This window comes from Clupea harengus, chromosome 13 (genome assembly GCF_900700415.2).
Source record: "Clupea harengus chromosome 13, Ch_v2.0.2, whole genome shotgun sequence".
In the NCBI taxonomy this organism is placed as follows: Eukaryota; Metazoa; Chordata; class Actinopteri; order Clupeiformes; family Clupeidae; genus Clupea; species Clupea harengus.
The window spans coordinates 1,573,511-1,585,449 of NC_045164.1; the positions used below are offsets into that span (position 1 = coordinate 1,573,511).

General features: G+C 44.8%; 1 protein-coding gene across 1 annotated transcript; it reads left to right on the plus strand.

Moving 5' to 3' along the window:
* Window positions 1-62: 62 nt before the first annotated feature.
* LOC105902302 (guanine nucleotide-binding protein G(I)/G(S)/G(O) subunit gamma-4) lies at window positions 63-11,500 on the plus strand. The gene is made up of 3 exons (XM_012829853.3): window positions 63-1,031; window positions 3,123-3,230; window positions 8,546-11,500. The coding sequence occupies exons 2-3, from the start codon at window positions 3,132-3,134 to the stop codon at window positions 8,672-8,674; spliced, it is 228 nt and encodes a 75-aa protein (XP_012685307.1). The 5' UTR covers window positions 63-1,031; window positions 3,123-3,131; the 3' UTR covers window positions 8,675-11,500.
* The last annotated feature ends 439 nt before the right edge of the window (window positions 11,501-11,939 follow it).

An 11,939-nucleotide genomic window follows, 5' to 3' on the forward strand; every position in this document is an offset into this window, starting at 1 on the left:
GTGTGTTTTATTAATATGTTGGCCTAATACTACCCGCATTACTATGTCGGCCATTTAATTTTCCTATGAGCCAATTATTTCTTAGGCTTAAATATATGAATAGTCTACCGTATTAAAAATAAGTATGATGTCATCTGTTTGTTCTAGACAGAGGTGAGATGATCTCATATAAGAGCAGCTAAGCGCTTCAAGAACAATTTAGTCACCAGAGGCTTTTGTAGGTTTCATTAGCTGGATGAGCTCAACAGTACCGTTTCTGCAGTCATCGGGAAGCCATCCAGAGATGTACTGGACACACCTAAACATAGCCTACACAGCACTGACCACGGCGCGCGTTAAATTAAATAAATAAATAACGTTCTGCAGAAAATGAGCTGAGTTTCTGACAATAAGGTTGACGGCCCTATTGCCAGCCAGCTCGCCGCTTCTGCTTCTTCACGATGGACCAACTGGGAGACCCAGTGATGTCAACAGTGATGTAAAATTAAGCAGGGAAGCCTTTCTACGTCCCCAAAGCGCACTACTGCAATAACGCAAATTGCGAATGCGGCGGATGCCATTTTCGCCTTCTAGTAAACTACAGAGACAGGCGTTCAAGCTCAGACAGATGAAACGCGCGCTCTTCGTCTTTTTTCGTAAATACAGTATTACCAGGTGGGGGAATAGGGGTTGTCCCTTGATGTCTGTGCACCATCTTGCACTGTATTGTCCGCGTCACAGTGAGGTCTCCCACAGTTGGCATCCGTTTTTTCTCCAGGTCTACCGACGGTGAGCCGTGGGGCACATCTCGACTGTTTCAGAATCAAGGGGACTATGCGTAAATGCACGACGTAAATTGGGGAAAGACTCGGCTCTGCGCGCGGTGGAAGAATCCTCGGTGTCATCAATAATCTGGTTTACACGGCGACTGGGCTCAGCCTGAGTAGTTGCGGGGTTTTCCTCCTTCTGAATCCTAATTTGACTACCTTTTGTAGGGTGGAGTCAACCCCGGTTTCTTAATATCACACAGCCTAATCATTTGCACTCTTCAGGTAGGTTTATGTGTCTGTTATTCGTATCTGTTTTTGCAACTAAATGGGCGTGCGTGACAGTCGTTCTCATTATACAGATTCGTATATCCATTTGAATTATTGAGAGGCATTTCTCCGTGCCTCCCATAAATATACAGCCTACAACTGCAAACAGTGTAACGTTGACATATTTTAACCGTATAAATACAACCATAAGATCTTTTCATGAGCTGCGAATCTTTGTCAAATTAGACTTAATTTCCTGCTTGTTGCTACTTAAATAGTGAAGCAGAGAATTCGATAATCTTGACATAGATGGCTGCTGCAATTAAGTGGCAACGCACTATATGGACTGTGCCCAGTGTAATACGCGACAACAGCTCAAGCCCGTATTTCCTACTAAGCTAACAATTCATTCAGTTCTTGGGTTCACCTGTAAATAGTAAATTCACCATGTGTCATTCTTACCGGGACTAACCCAGCCCAACGGCTTTGGGTTCTAGCCAAGCATGCGCTCGCAGCTCATTTTGCCAAACGCTCGACAAAAAAACCCTTATATGATATCTATAACTGAATGGTTCGGCGGAAAGGCTATTTTACACGAGTGGACAAGCATTTGTGCATGATCCATCAAGCTGAAGCGGGCTTTGTACAGTGCTGAAGGGGAGGCCTAGGAGGGAGATGCCTTAGATTGCCCAGTAGATGTCAGTTAGTATATATGCGCAATGTATGCTTTTCCAAATTCTGAATCATCAGCCGATTTCCTGAACCATTATGACATTTAGAACAACGTAGAACAATAACTGATGTAACGAGAGGGAGATGGGGTTTATCATCAGTGGATAGGCCACCAGCTAAGTCACTTTGAAACCTTAAATATTTTTGTTATGTATGTCCCAATTCCATCTCCCCAAAACCTAGTTGAATGATTACTATACTGCTATATTTGTATTTAACTCTATAACTGATATTTTATATCAGTAAATATTGTTAACATGGTTAGAACAGGATTGATAGTGTCACATGATAACCACAGAGAATAAACCTTGACCCATTTGGTTTCACCTTGACTCTAAGTGAAGTTCACCATGGTTAAATGAGCTCCACGCCTATTTTACCCCATGTGTTTCTCCCTTGACCTATTGCTTTACTCATGTCATGAAGAGAGAAAGACAAACAGATGGAATATTCCAAGAGGGTTTTCCCTGTGTGTGAGGCAGTTTTATGGAGTAAAATTTTTGGACTTTGGAATATCTTGGACTTGATCATATGTCTCAGGTGAAAAGGCCACACAGTCACAGTTTTATTGTACAGACAGGAGGCTGTCTGTCCCCTATGCTTGTGTTCACTTTGTATTCTAGAAGGCAACGTGATAGAGACCATTTCTATAACTATTATAGAAGCATTATTCATTTACAGGTTTACATACAGGGTTTTCTCTAAGCTTTGTAAGTCAGTGGTGATGTCCTGCAATACTATGATGAACAGCACAACAGGGTCTTTTTGTACAAATCTACAGTACACTAAAACCTTGCAGCTCTACCTGTCTGCCTGTCTACAAAGTCTGCTATTTTGTTTACTAGCACATTTCACTGTTTCATGAAGATACAGTATATTGTGACCAAATTGCTATCAGCTGTGCTCTCTTAAATGTCCTAAATAGTTTGTCCAAAATGTGTACATGAAAAAGAAAGGTATGCAATGTGAGGCTCAGAGTCACCATAACATAATATGAACAAGCCTCCATGTTACTGCCCATAATGATGGACAATGGTGGCAGTGGCTCAGAAGGTAGAACAGACATGTTGGAACTGGTAGTTCCTGGTGTAAGTGTGGTTCCTCTTTGTTGTGTGTCGAAGTGTCCTGGAACCAGACACCGAACCCCAACACCTTCACAAAGGACCTTTGTCTGTCAGCCTCCGCTGTTGCCAGGTAGATGTGAGGTAGAACATGCAAAGAGCCTTAAATACTCTCAGAGTGGAAAAGCGTTTTATGACTGTGGCCATTTACAGTAGTTTAAAAAAGAAAAACACAGACTAAAGATCTTCAAGGATGACTGTGATCAGTTTTGAAGCTCAAGGGATCATTTGTTGTCTTCCTCACGACTTGCAGGAAGCCACCATGAAGGACAACATGGCCAACAACAGCACAGCCAGCATCTCTCAGGCCAGGAAAGCTGTGGAGCAGCTCAAGATGGAGGCTTGCATGGACAGGATAAAGGTACATATCCAGATGCTTCATACTGGTGTTTTACAGCCATTGGTTCATGACCATGGATATGGTTTCCATGACCTTTTACATATTCCATGACCTTTTATAGCACATGGTATGCTATCCATCATTTAAAAAAAATAGATAGAGAACACGTTATGAAGAACTCAGTCATACTTTCTAAATAATTAGCAGACTTGCTTTACCACTACAGTATACGCAGTGGCCATACATCCATTCTCTTGTTTATTTGAAGTGAACCCACAGCCATGCAATCTCAATGAGACTGTGGACAACTCAATGGTAACACGCCTTTGTAGGACAAAGCATCCCAGGTCTCAGAGCATTTCATGAGAACGAGAGGCTCATAAAAAGAGCAGGTCAGACATCACATCACGCACAGACTGAGCATCCAACATGGCCAGCAGGAGCAGCGCTGCTTTAAATGGACCGCTCCAGGCGTACTGTACCTTGGAGGGGAGATGAGGGACAGAGAGAGAGAGAGAGAGAAAAAGAGGAAGTAAGAGAGAGAAAGAGGGGACCTCGCTGGAGATATTTCTCCACTCCACCGCTCCCTCTATTTTTAATCTCCCTCGCAGACGGGGCATAAGATCGTTTTGCAGACGGCAGACATTTCCCCGAAAGAAATCAACCCCCCCACCCCCGCCCCCTCATCTTGACTTGCACTTTTTCATCTGGGCCTCCTCCTGCTGAGACGTGTAGATTAATGCCATTGTCACTCGATAGCGGGGCTTTGTGTGTCGTGTTTGTCTTTGTGATAACTGAAATCTGCTGAGCGCTGCGAGCGAAGAGACAAGAGCGGACGGCTCGCTTCATTTCATTTCGTCTGGTTTTTTTTATTTATTATTTATTTATTTTTATAAACCCTGAGAATCTGGAACTCCACACTCCACACTTATTCCCTTCCATTCAGTAGGAACCAGAATGAGGTAGACACACCCACAGAGAGAGAGAGAGAGAGAAAGAGAGAGAGAGAGAGAGAGAGAGAGAAAGAGAGAGAGAGAGAGAGAGAGAAAGAGAGCGCCAGGTTTGTGTGAGAGCCAGTCTTGCCTTGTCCTCGGGGTGGCCCTGTCCCAGCCCTGCCCCTGCCCCTGCCCCTGCCGCTGCGGTGGGTGATCATCTGATCCGCGGTGGCTCTCATGTGCTGTGGGAAGGCTTGCCTTCCAGCACCGGAGCTGTGTGCTCAGCATTATGACCTGTCCTGCAGGCCTGCCAGCCCGCGTCACAGCCGCTCGCCGTGCATAAAGCCTGTTTTCATCCCAGTCTGTGTCTACAGCACACGGAGCTTTATCTCTCCCCTCTTCTCCTCCACCTCATCATCCTCCTCCTTTCTCTCTTTTTTTTCTCTCTCAGTTTCTCCTTTCTGGTCTTTCAGCTCTGCATTTCTGCTTCTCTCACCACCTCTGACCTTTCTCTGTCTCTGATTCCCTCTCCCCCCAACTCCCTCCGCCTCTCTCTCTCTCTCTCTCTCTCTCTCTCTCTCACTCTCTCTATCTCTTTCTTGCTCTCTCACTTTCTCTCTCTCCCTCCCTCTCTCTCTTTGTCCTGTCTCTGTATCTTTTTGTCTGTCTCTCTGAAGCTGAAGGAAAGTGAAAGCTCTAGTCAGATACAGCAGAGGGGTTGGGGGGGGTACAAGCAGTCACTCAAGCGCTCTTTTGGTGCTTATTCCTTGTGAGCTTGCAGGGAGCTGAAGTCAGTCTCACCCAGGAATCTGACCTCATCTGTGGGCATCTGTGGTTTAGGACACTGCCCCGTCTGGCCTCCTGTAGGCTAGAGCCCTTAGCTGATGTGCTGCCATGACATAACTCTCTCTTGCCCTCAGTGCAGGGGAGTAAGGGAGGGAGGTAGTGGGGTGGGGAATGTGGCAACAGTACAGGATCCACCACCCATATTCCAAATCTAATTAGGAGTGTTCTCCAGAGGCAGGGAGCGGATGGTATCATGAGAGGAGAGGAGAGGAGAGGAGAGGAGTGGGGAGGAGCTTTCCTCATTAATCCCTCAATCAGTGGCTAGAATGTGATGTGTGCTAATTAGTGGGCAGCTCCTTCATCAGAGTCTTATGTGCTGTAATTACACCGGCTCGCCTCTGCCAGGGATGGATGACACCCGACACAGGCACGACACAGGCACAGGCACGACATGGGCACAGCACAGGCACTGCACAGGCACGACACAAGCACAGCACGCCACTGCCACCACTCCCCACCGCTAGCTTTTAGCTGCCATAACAAGTGCTCATCCCAAGAGTACTGCATCTCTTCCACTCTCCCCTTTGTGTGTGTGTGTGTGTGTGTGTGTGTCTGTCTGTCTGTGTTTGTGTGTTTGTGTGTGTGTGTGTGTGTGTGTGTGTGTGTGTGTGTGTGTGTGTGTGTGTGTGTGTGTGTGTGTGTGTGTGTGTGTGTGTGTGTGGGATTTAGAGGTGGATGCTTAAACATGGATTGTGGGGACTGAAGTTAATGAAACCCTTTCCAGTGGTTAAATGAACAGCTGAATAGTCTGAGAGAGTCTTGTGCAGTCTGTGGATACTGTCATCGTGCTGAAGTTTTTGATTTAGAAATGCCTTAGCCTTCTTAGAGTCATGATGATTGGATTGGTCTTCATTGGGGAGAGAGTGCCAAATGACATTTTTTATTTCTTCACTCTATTTGAGTGGATTGAATGTTATTTGATTGAATTTGATCCCAGTTAACAGTCATGTCCTCTCTCCCTTGGCACACATCAAAGCCTGGGTGAATCTCTCCTCCACTGAGGCCCTGGGACAGCAGTGACGTGGGGTAACGCAGAGTTGACAGAGCAGCCACTGGTAGCCTCGAGCCTCTGTGGTGTGTGTGCATGTGGTGTGTGTGTGGTGGGTCATCAGTACTGGGGGTGGGGGCAGCTGCCGTGATACGCCACACACACACCCTAGAGCCCCAGACTCGTCTCCCATGCAGCTGCTCCTGGCCTCTCTCCGCTGGGCAAGCCCCCAACCTAAACGCCCCATACCTTGGCCCGGACACATCCAGAGACGGCCAGACCAACAGGCCCTCCTCATCCATAAACAAAGCGACTGTAATCCGTGCTAAATTAGCCAGCATGCCCATGCATAAGCCCACAAATATGGTAGGTTTCTTAGCGGACGCGGCTAGCATAATGCCATGTGCTGTGTACCGTGTGCAGAGTGCGGAACGGACAGAACATTCTTCAGTCAGCCAAAAACGAACGACTGTTATCAGAATGAATAATTGGTTAATTAATATGAAGCACCAATGCTGTGCTGTGTGTTATCCATAATTCATGATGTGATTTTTTTTACTAAGACTGCGCTGTGTGTGCGTTTATAGAGCACAGATGCTCCTTTAACCTCGAATACCTCCTCCCCCTCCCCCTCCTCCTCCTCCTCCTGCCTCTGTCTGTGCGTTGTCCTTGTCTGTTTGTGTGCGCTAGTTTATCTTGATTTGCCGGAGAGCCTGCCGGGCGGCCAGGCAGGGTGGAGCTGGAGCTGCTTGAGTGAGCACTGACGGGGCCGTGCATCTGCAAGCTTGCAGCACGCTGCTCTCCTGAGTTAGTTCCCACTGTATCTAGGGTGTTACATCGGTGTGTGGGGGGGGGGGGGGGGGGATATGGGTGGGGCACAGATGTTGGTGTGTGTGGGTGGGGGAGCGGGGGGGGGGGGGGGGGGGGTCGGGGGTATGGATGGACTAACTGAATCACTGAATGATTGATGCCTTTACTGGTGTGTGCACTGAGGTAGAACCGTGACGTGAGAGTTGTCGTGAAGGTCAGTGTTTTAGTGAAAAGACATGTCCTGGGGTAGCACAGACATGGGGATGAGGGAAATGAATGAACGCTGTGACATTCTCTCTCTCTCTCTCTCTCTCTCTCTCTCTCTCTCTCTCTCTCGTTCTGTTTGTGTGTATTTGTAGGAGTGTGTGTGTGGGGGTATGTTCATGTATACTTCTTCAAGGCTGGGTGTGCATGTGTGTGTGTTTGTGTGTATTTGTAGGAGTGTGTGTGTGTGGGTATGTTCATGTATACTTCTTCAAGGCTGGGTGTGCATGTGTGTGTGTGTTCGTGCGTATTTGTAGGAGTGTGTGTGGGGGGGTATTTTATGTATACTTGTTCAAGTGTGGGTGTGTATGTCTGTGTTTACTTGTCCAAGTGAGTGTGTGTGTGTGTGTGTGTGTGTGTGCGGGTGTGTGTGTGTGTGTGTGTGTGTGTGTGTGGGGGTGTGTGTGTGATTCTGCATATCCATGGGGGGGTGATTGCAAATTTATGTTTCTGTGTCGTTCGGTCTGTAATGTGTGTCTTTATCTTGGTGTGTATGTTTGCCTGTGTCTGGGAAGGAAATGTTTGCCCTAATTACTGTGTTTAGAGTGGTGGTTATCAGCCTACCCCAGGGCTGGAGAGCCAGCTCTGCTGCAGCTGCCCAGGGCATTGCGCTGCGTTCCAGCCATGCCCAGTGATCAACCAATTGGCTCCTTGTAGTCTCTTGTTCCCCACTGCCAAAAACTCTACCGTAGTCTGTTTATACTTTTAGAAAATGCAAAACAGCCCAGGCTGTTATTATATTTGAATCCATCGTTGAAAAGGCGATCCTTTTAGCGAGGCACAGAAGCACTGAGAAAATGTTCACCCTTTCACTGTCCATGTGTTAGCCTTGCTCCACGTACCTGCTGGTCCCAAATCAGTTGGGTTTACAAAGTGAATGTGTTTCTGGTCATACCAAGCTACCTTTGTGTTGCTTTGGTTAAGAAGGTCTACCCAATTACCCAGTGTGAAGGTGATGATACACAGGGCAACTTCTTCAACTATGTTGCTAGGCAGTGTTGCTGAGCGATGTTATTCCGGCACATTTCCATTGATACTGAGTGACAAATATTTATCTGGAGAACTTTAATCATTGGTGGGCAATCATCCAATCAGAACACTAGGAACTGGTCATGTATTTGCCTTGCGACATACAGTAGTTCAAAAAGCAGCCCGATGTATCATCACCTTAATAGTTCAACTGATGTGGAAAAGCAACACAACTCACATACACACACACTCACACTCACACTCACACTCACATGCACACATATACATACACATAGGCATTGGCATACACATACGCATGCACACGCACACACACACACACACACACACACACACACACACACACACACACACACACACACACACACACACACACACACACACACACACACACACACACACACACATGTACACCCACATACACAGACACATAAACAAATACACACACAAACACACATATACACACACAACCTGACTACCATCTTCCTGCCTGTGTGCTGGTGTAGGTGTCCAAGGCGGCCGCTGACCTGATGGCCTACTGCGATGCGCACATACGGGAGGACCCGCTCATTGTGCCCGTCCCTGCCTCAGAGAACCCCTTCCGGGAGAAAAAGTTCTTCTGCACCATCCTCTGAGGCCGGCGCTGGGCGCCACTGCCCACGTGCACACACTCCACCCTGAGGAGAGGAGAGGAGAGGAGAGGAGAGACTACACATATTGCTGCCAGCGTCCGGCTGGCTGGCTGGCTTAAGATTTCCTGGCCGCTGCCCAGGCGCTTGACTGGGTCAGCCCCCCCCTGGCTGAAGTGGCTGCAGGTGGGGTTGGGTGGGGTGAGTGGGGTTTAGGGAGAAAGGGGGTGAGGGGTGGTGTTGGGAATGGGGGAGTTAGCTGTGGATCTGGCAACCCCTTCAGTTTCACATGTCTCCTTTAAAGGTGTAGTCAGTGGTTTTTGTTGTGAAAATTTGAAATCCTTCTAGACCTACAATAATGACTAAAATCTGAAGGACAATAGTTGACAGTTGTTCCTGTGTTTTCAGGATCAGGTGTTTCCTATGCATGTTGGTATTTTGTTTGAGGTGTTTTTTATGCATCTGTTGAGTATTTAGGAGGTCCAGACATGTAAACAAATGCATAAAAACAGAGGACCAAAGTGTATTAAGTGCACACAGTAACAGTGGGGAATGTTTTATTATTTATCATGCCTTCAGAGTTATACATCATTATCGTAAGCGCAGAAGCATTTTTGCTTTTTGACAACAAACGCTACTTTCTGCGCCTTTAATAGATGTGTTATTGCGTTGTATTTAGAGAACCGCCTTGCTCACTGCTTATGAGATGCTTATGGGTCCCCCTCTTTTATTACACTTCTGTTGTTTTTCTTCTGATTGTTTGCTATACATTTACATGCCTCAGGAAAAAAAATGCAAACCAAACACTGATTATCATTGTGTGAGCACTGCACCGATTTACTATATAATTGATCTTAAATTCAGAAGTCAATAACCTGGAGCATTTTCCATTTTCTGATATTGCAGCTGGATGTGTTTCCCACATTCAACTATTAGTTAAAACACTGACAGACATGCTCATTGAAATGAAAACATTTGGTAAATTACAAAAAAAACTAAATGGCAATATTATACTTTACTGTTTGCCTTTAACAGAAATGGTCAGGTATTAAACATCTGATTATTTATCTGGATATAATGCAAAAGGTACCAGTAGTTAATTTGTCTTAGTGAAATGTTAAGTCAAATTTCCCCCAATTATTGATTTAGGGAGGTTTATCTCAGTTTTTAATGATGTACTATACTGTATAAACTCTTGAATACTGCATTATCATCAGGGCCCAGCTTGATTGCTTTACGTGCACTTGGGCTGCCCGAGTTCTTTACTGAATTGTAAGCTTTATGTAGAAGGTTAATTATTGAAATGTAAATTTGAATGAGCAGATCTTAAAGGAGTGGTGTTGACTGCTCGGACACTTTTACTCCCTCGTTACGGCCAAACATTTAATCACCATACATCTGTTGAGATTAGGCTGGGGGAGGAACTCTCTGCAGATATAGGACTCTTTCACTGGCATGAAACCAGAGTCAGCCCCATCTGTCACACAGAAGCTAGTGAACATCAAAGTGGCAGGGGCGCACTATTGCGTGTCCCCCACATCACCTCTCATGTTACTCACATCACAACACTGGCATAAGAGGACACATTCATGCTACCCTTTCAGACACACACACACACACACACACACACACACACACACACACATACATTTGGTAGTTGCAATTCATCACAGGCTCATTTGGTTTACCTTAAGGCTTCACCACTATTTTCGTTCTATTGTTTACTTTCTCTGTTGCCTTACGATATTTACTGGGCATGTTTTCTGATGGCTGGATTTCATTTTTTGTTCTAGATTTGATTTCCTTTCCTTGTCACGATTTTGTTTTGTTTTTGTTCTCTGCCTGTCCTGAACTGAGCTGAACTGAACTGCGAGGCCTTTGATCGTATTGCCAAACCAAAGGCCAGCATGTTTCCCCATTCTGCTCTGACCCCCAAGAAGAGGCTGGATTACCATAGAGTGCGATATCAGTGCCAAGTACTGTGACAACGGCGTATCCTCTACACTGTTACTTCACAGTCTTTTTGAGAAAAAAAAAATCTTATTTTAAAACAAGCACAATGTCAATTATTTCCTTTACATTGGTATGATTTAGCATAGGCCTCCTTTGTTTTTTACAAAAGTTTTACTCTATACTTAAGTCTGTGTATGTAAAGCACATCACTGAGTATGATGTAATATCACGTGATGTGTTTCAGTCATTTCTTCTGTATTTAGGGTTGGCTAATTTAAAGTGTTACATAAATTAGGTAGAGAATGACTTTTTCTTAAGCAGTGTACTGATCGAAGTGTTGTCCCTAAATCCTCTTTTTGTCCAGAATGGAAGATTTGGGAGGATCTCACAAATGCTTTGCTTGACATGTTTGATATCCTTGTTTAATTTTAATCTTGGTATACATTTACTTTTCATACCTTTCAGGTTTTACTTATTAAGATATCCACAGCCCTCAGAACTGGTTAACCCAAGTCACTGAAAAGGCTAATGAACTTAAGTGAATGGTGCCTGAATCACAAATAATGCTTTTTCAGCGTTCTTGCAAAACCTTCTGAGGCGTGCACCACCCGTCTCAATAATCCTGAGCTAGAGGGGTGATTTCATACCCAATTGAGACATGTTAACCTTTATATATCAGAAAAGTAATTTGCATGTACTGAATCCCTGTTAATAATCTAGAAAATGAAGAAACCTTGTGATGAAAACACTTGCCTTTTAAGTATATGGTTTATTGGTGCTTATCTGCACTTTTCTTTTGTAGAAGTCTGGATGTGTAGACAATGTGCAGCTGTACAAATGAATAAATTCATCATTAAAGACATGCTTATTATTGCTTAAGTACTATCATGTCTTAAATAACGAAAACATGCTATGAAGAAATACAAAAGAATCAACGCTTAGAGAAATGTAGGGATACCGAGACAGTTAATGTCACAGAATAAAAATGTTCGACAATAGAGACACCTTGTGGTGGATGGACGTTAATGTTAATTAAACTAATGCAGTCAATTTGGAATTGCGATGATATAAGATACTTGAGTGAACGTTAGCATTTGACAATAAGAACTTAATATGCAGATTTAATTGAGTGTATTGATTTAGGAATTAAAACAGGATAGGGTAGTATGACATGATAATCAGCCCTTTTCACCCTTTTTTTTACCATTACAACGACTGAACAATACGGACCATATTATGCAAACTGCTGAGTGAAATGTAATCTTGAATGAGAAATAGTGCACACACTTACATAAAGATAATATTATCGAATCCCACA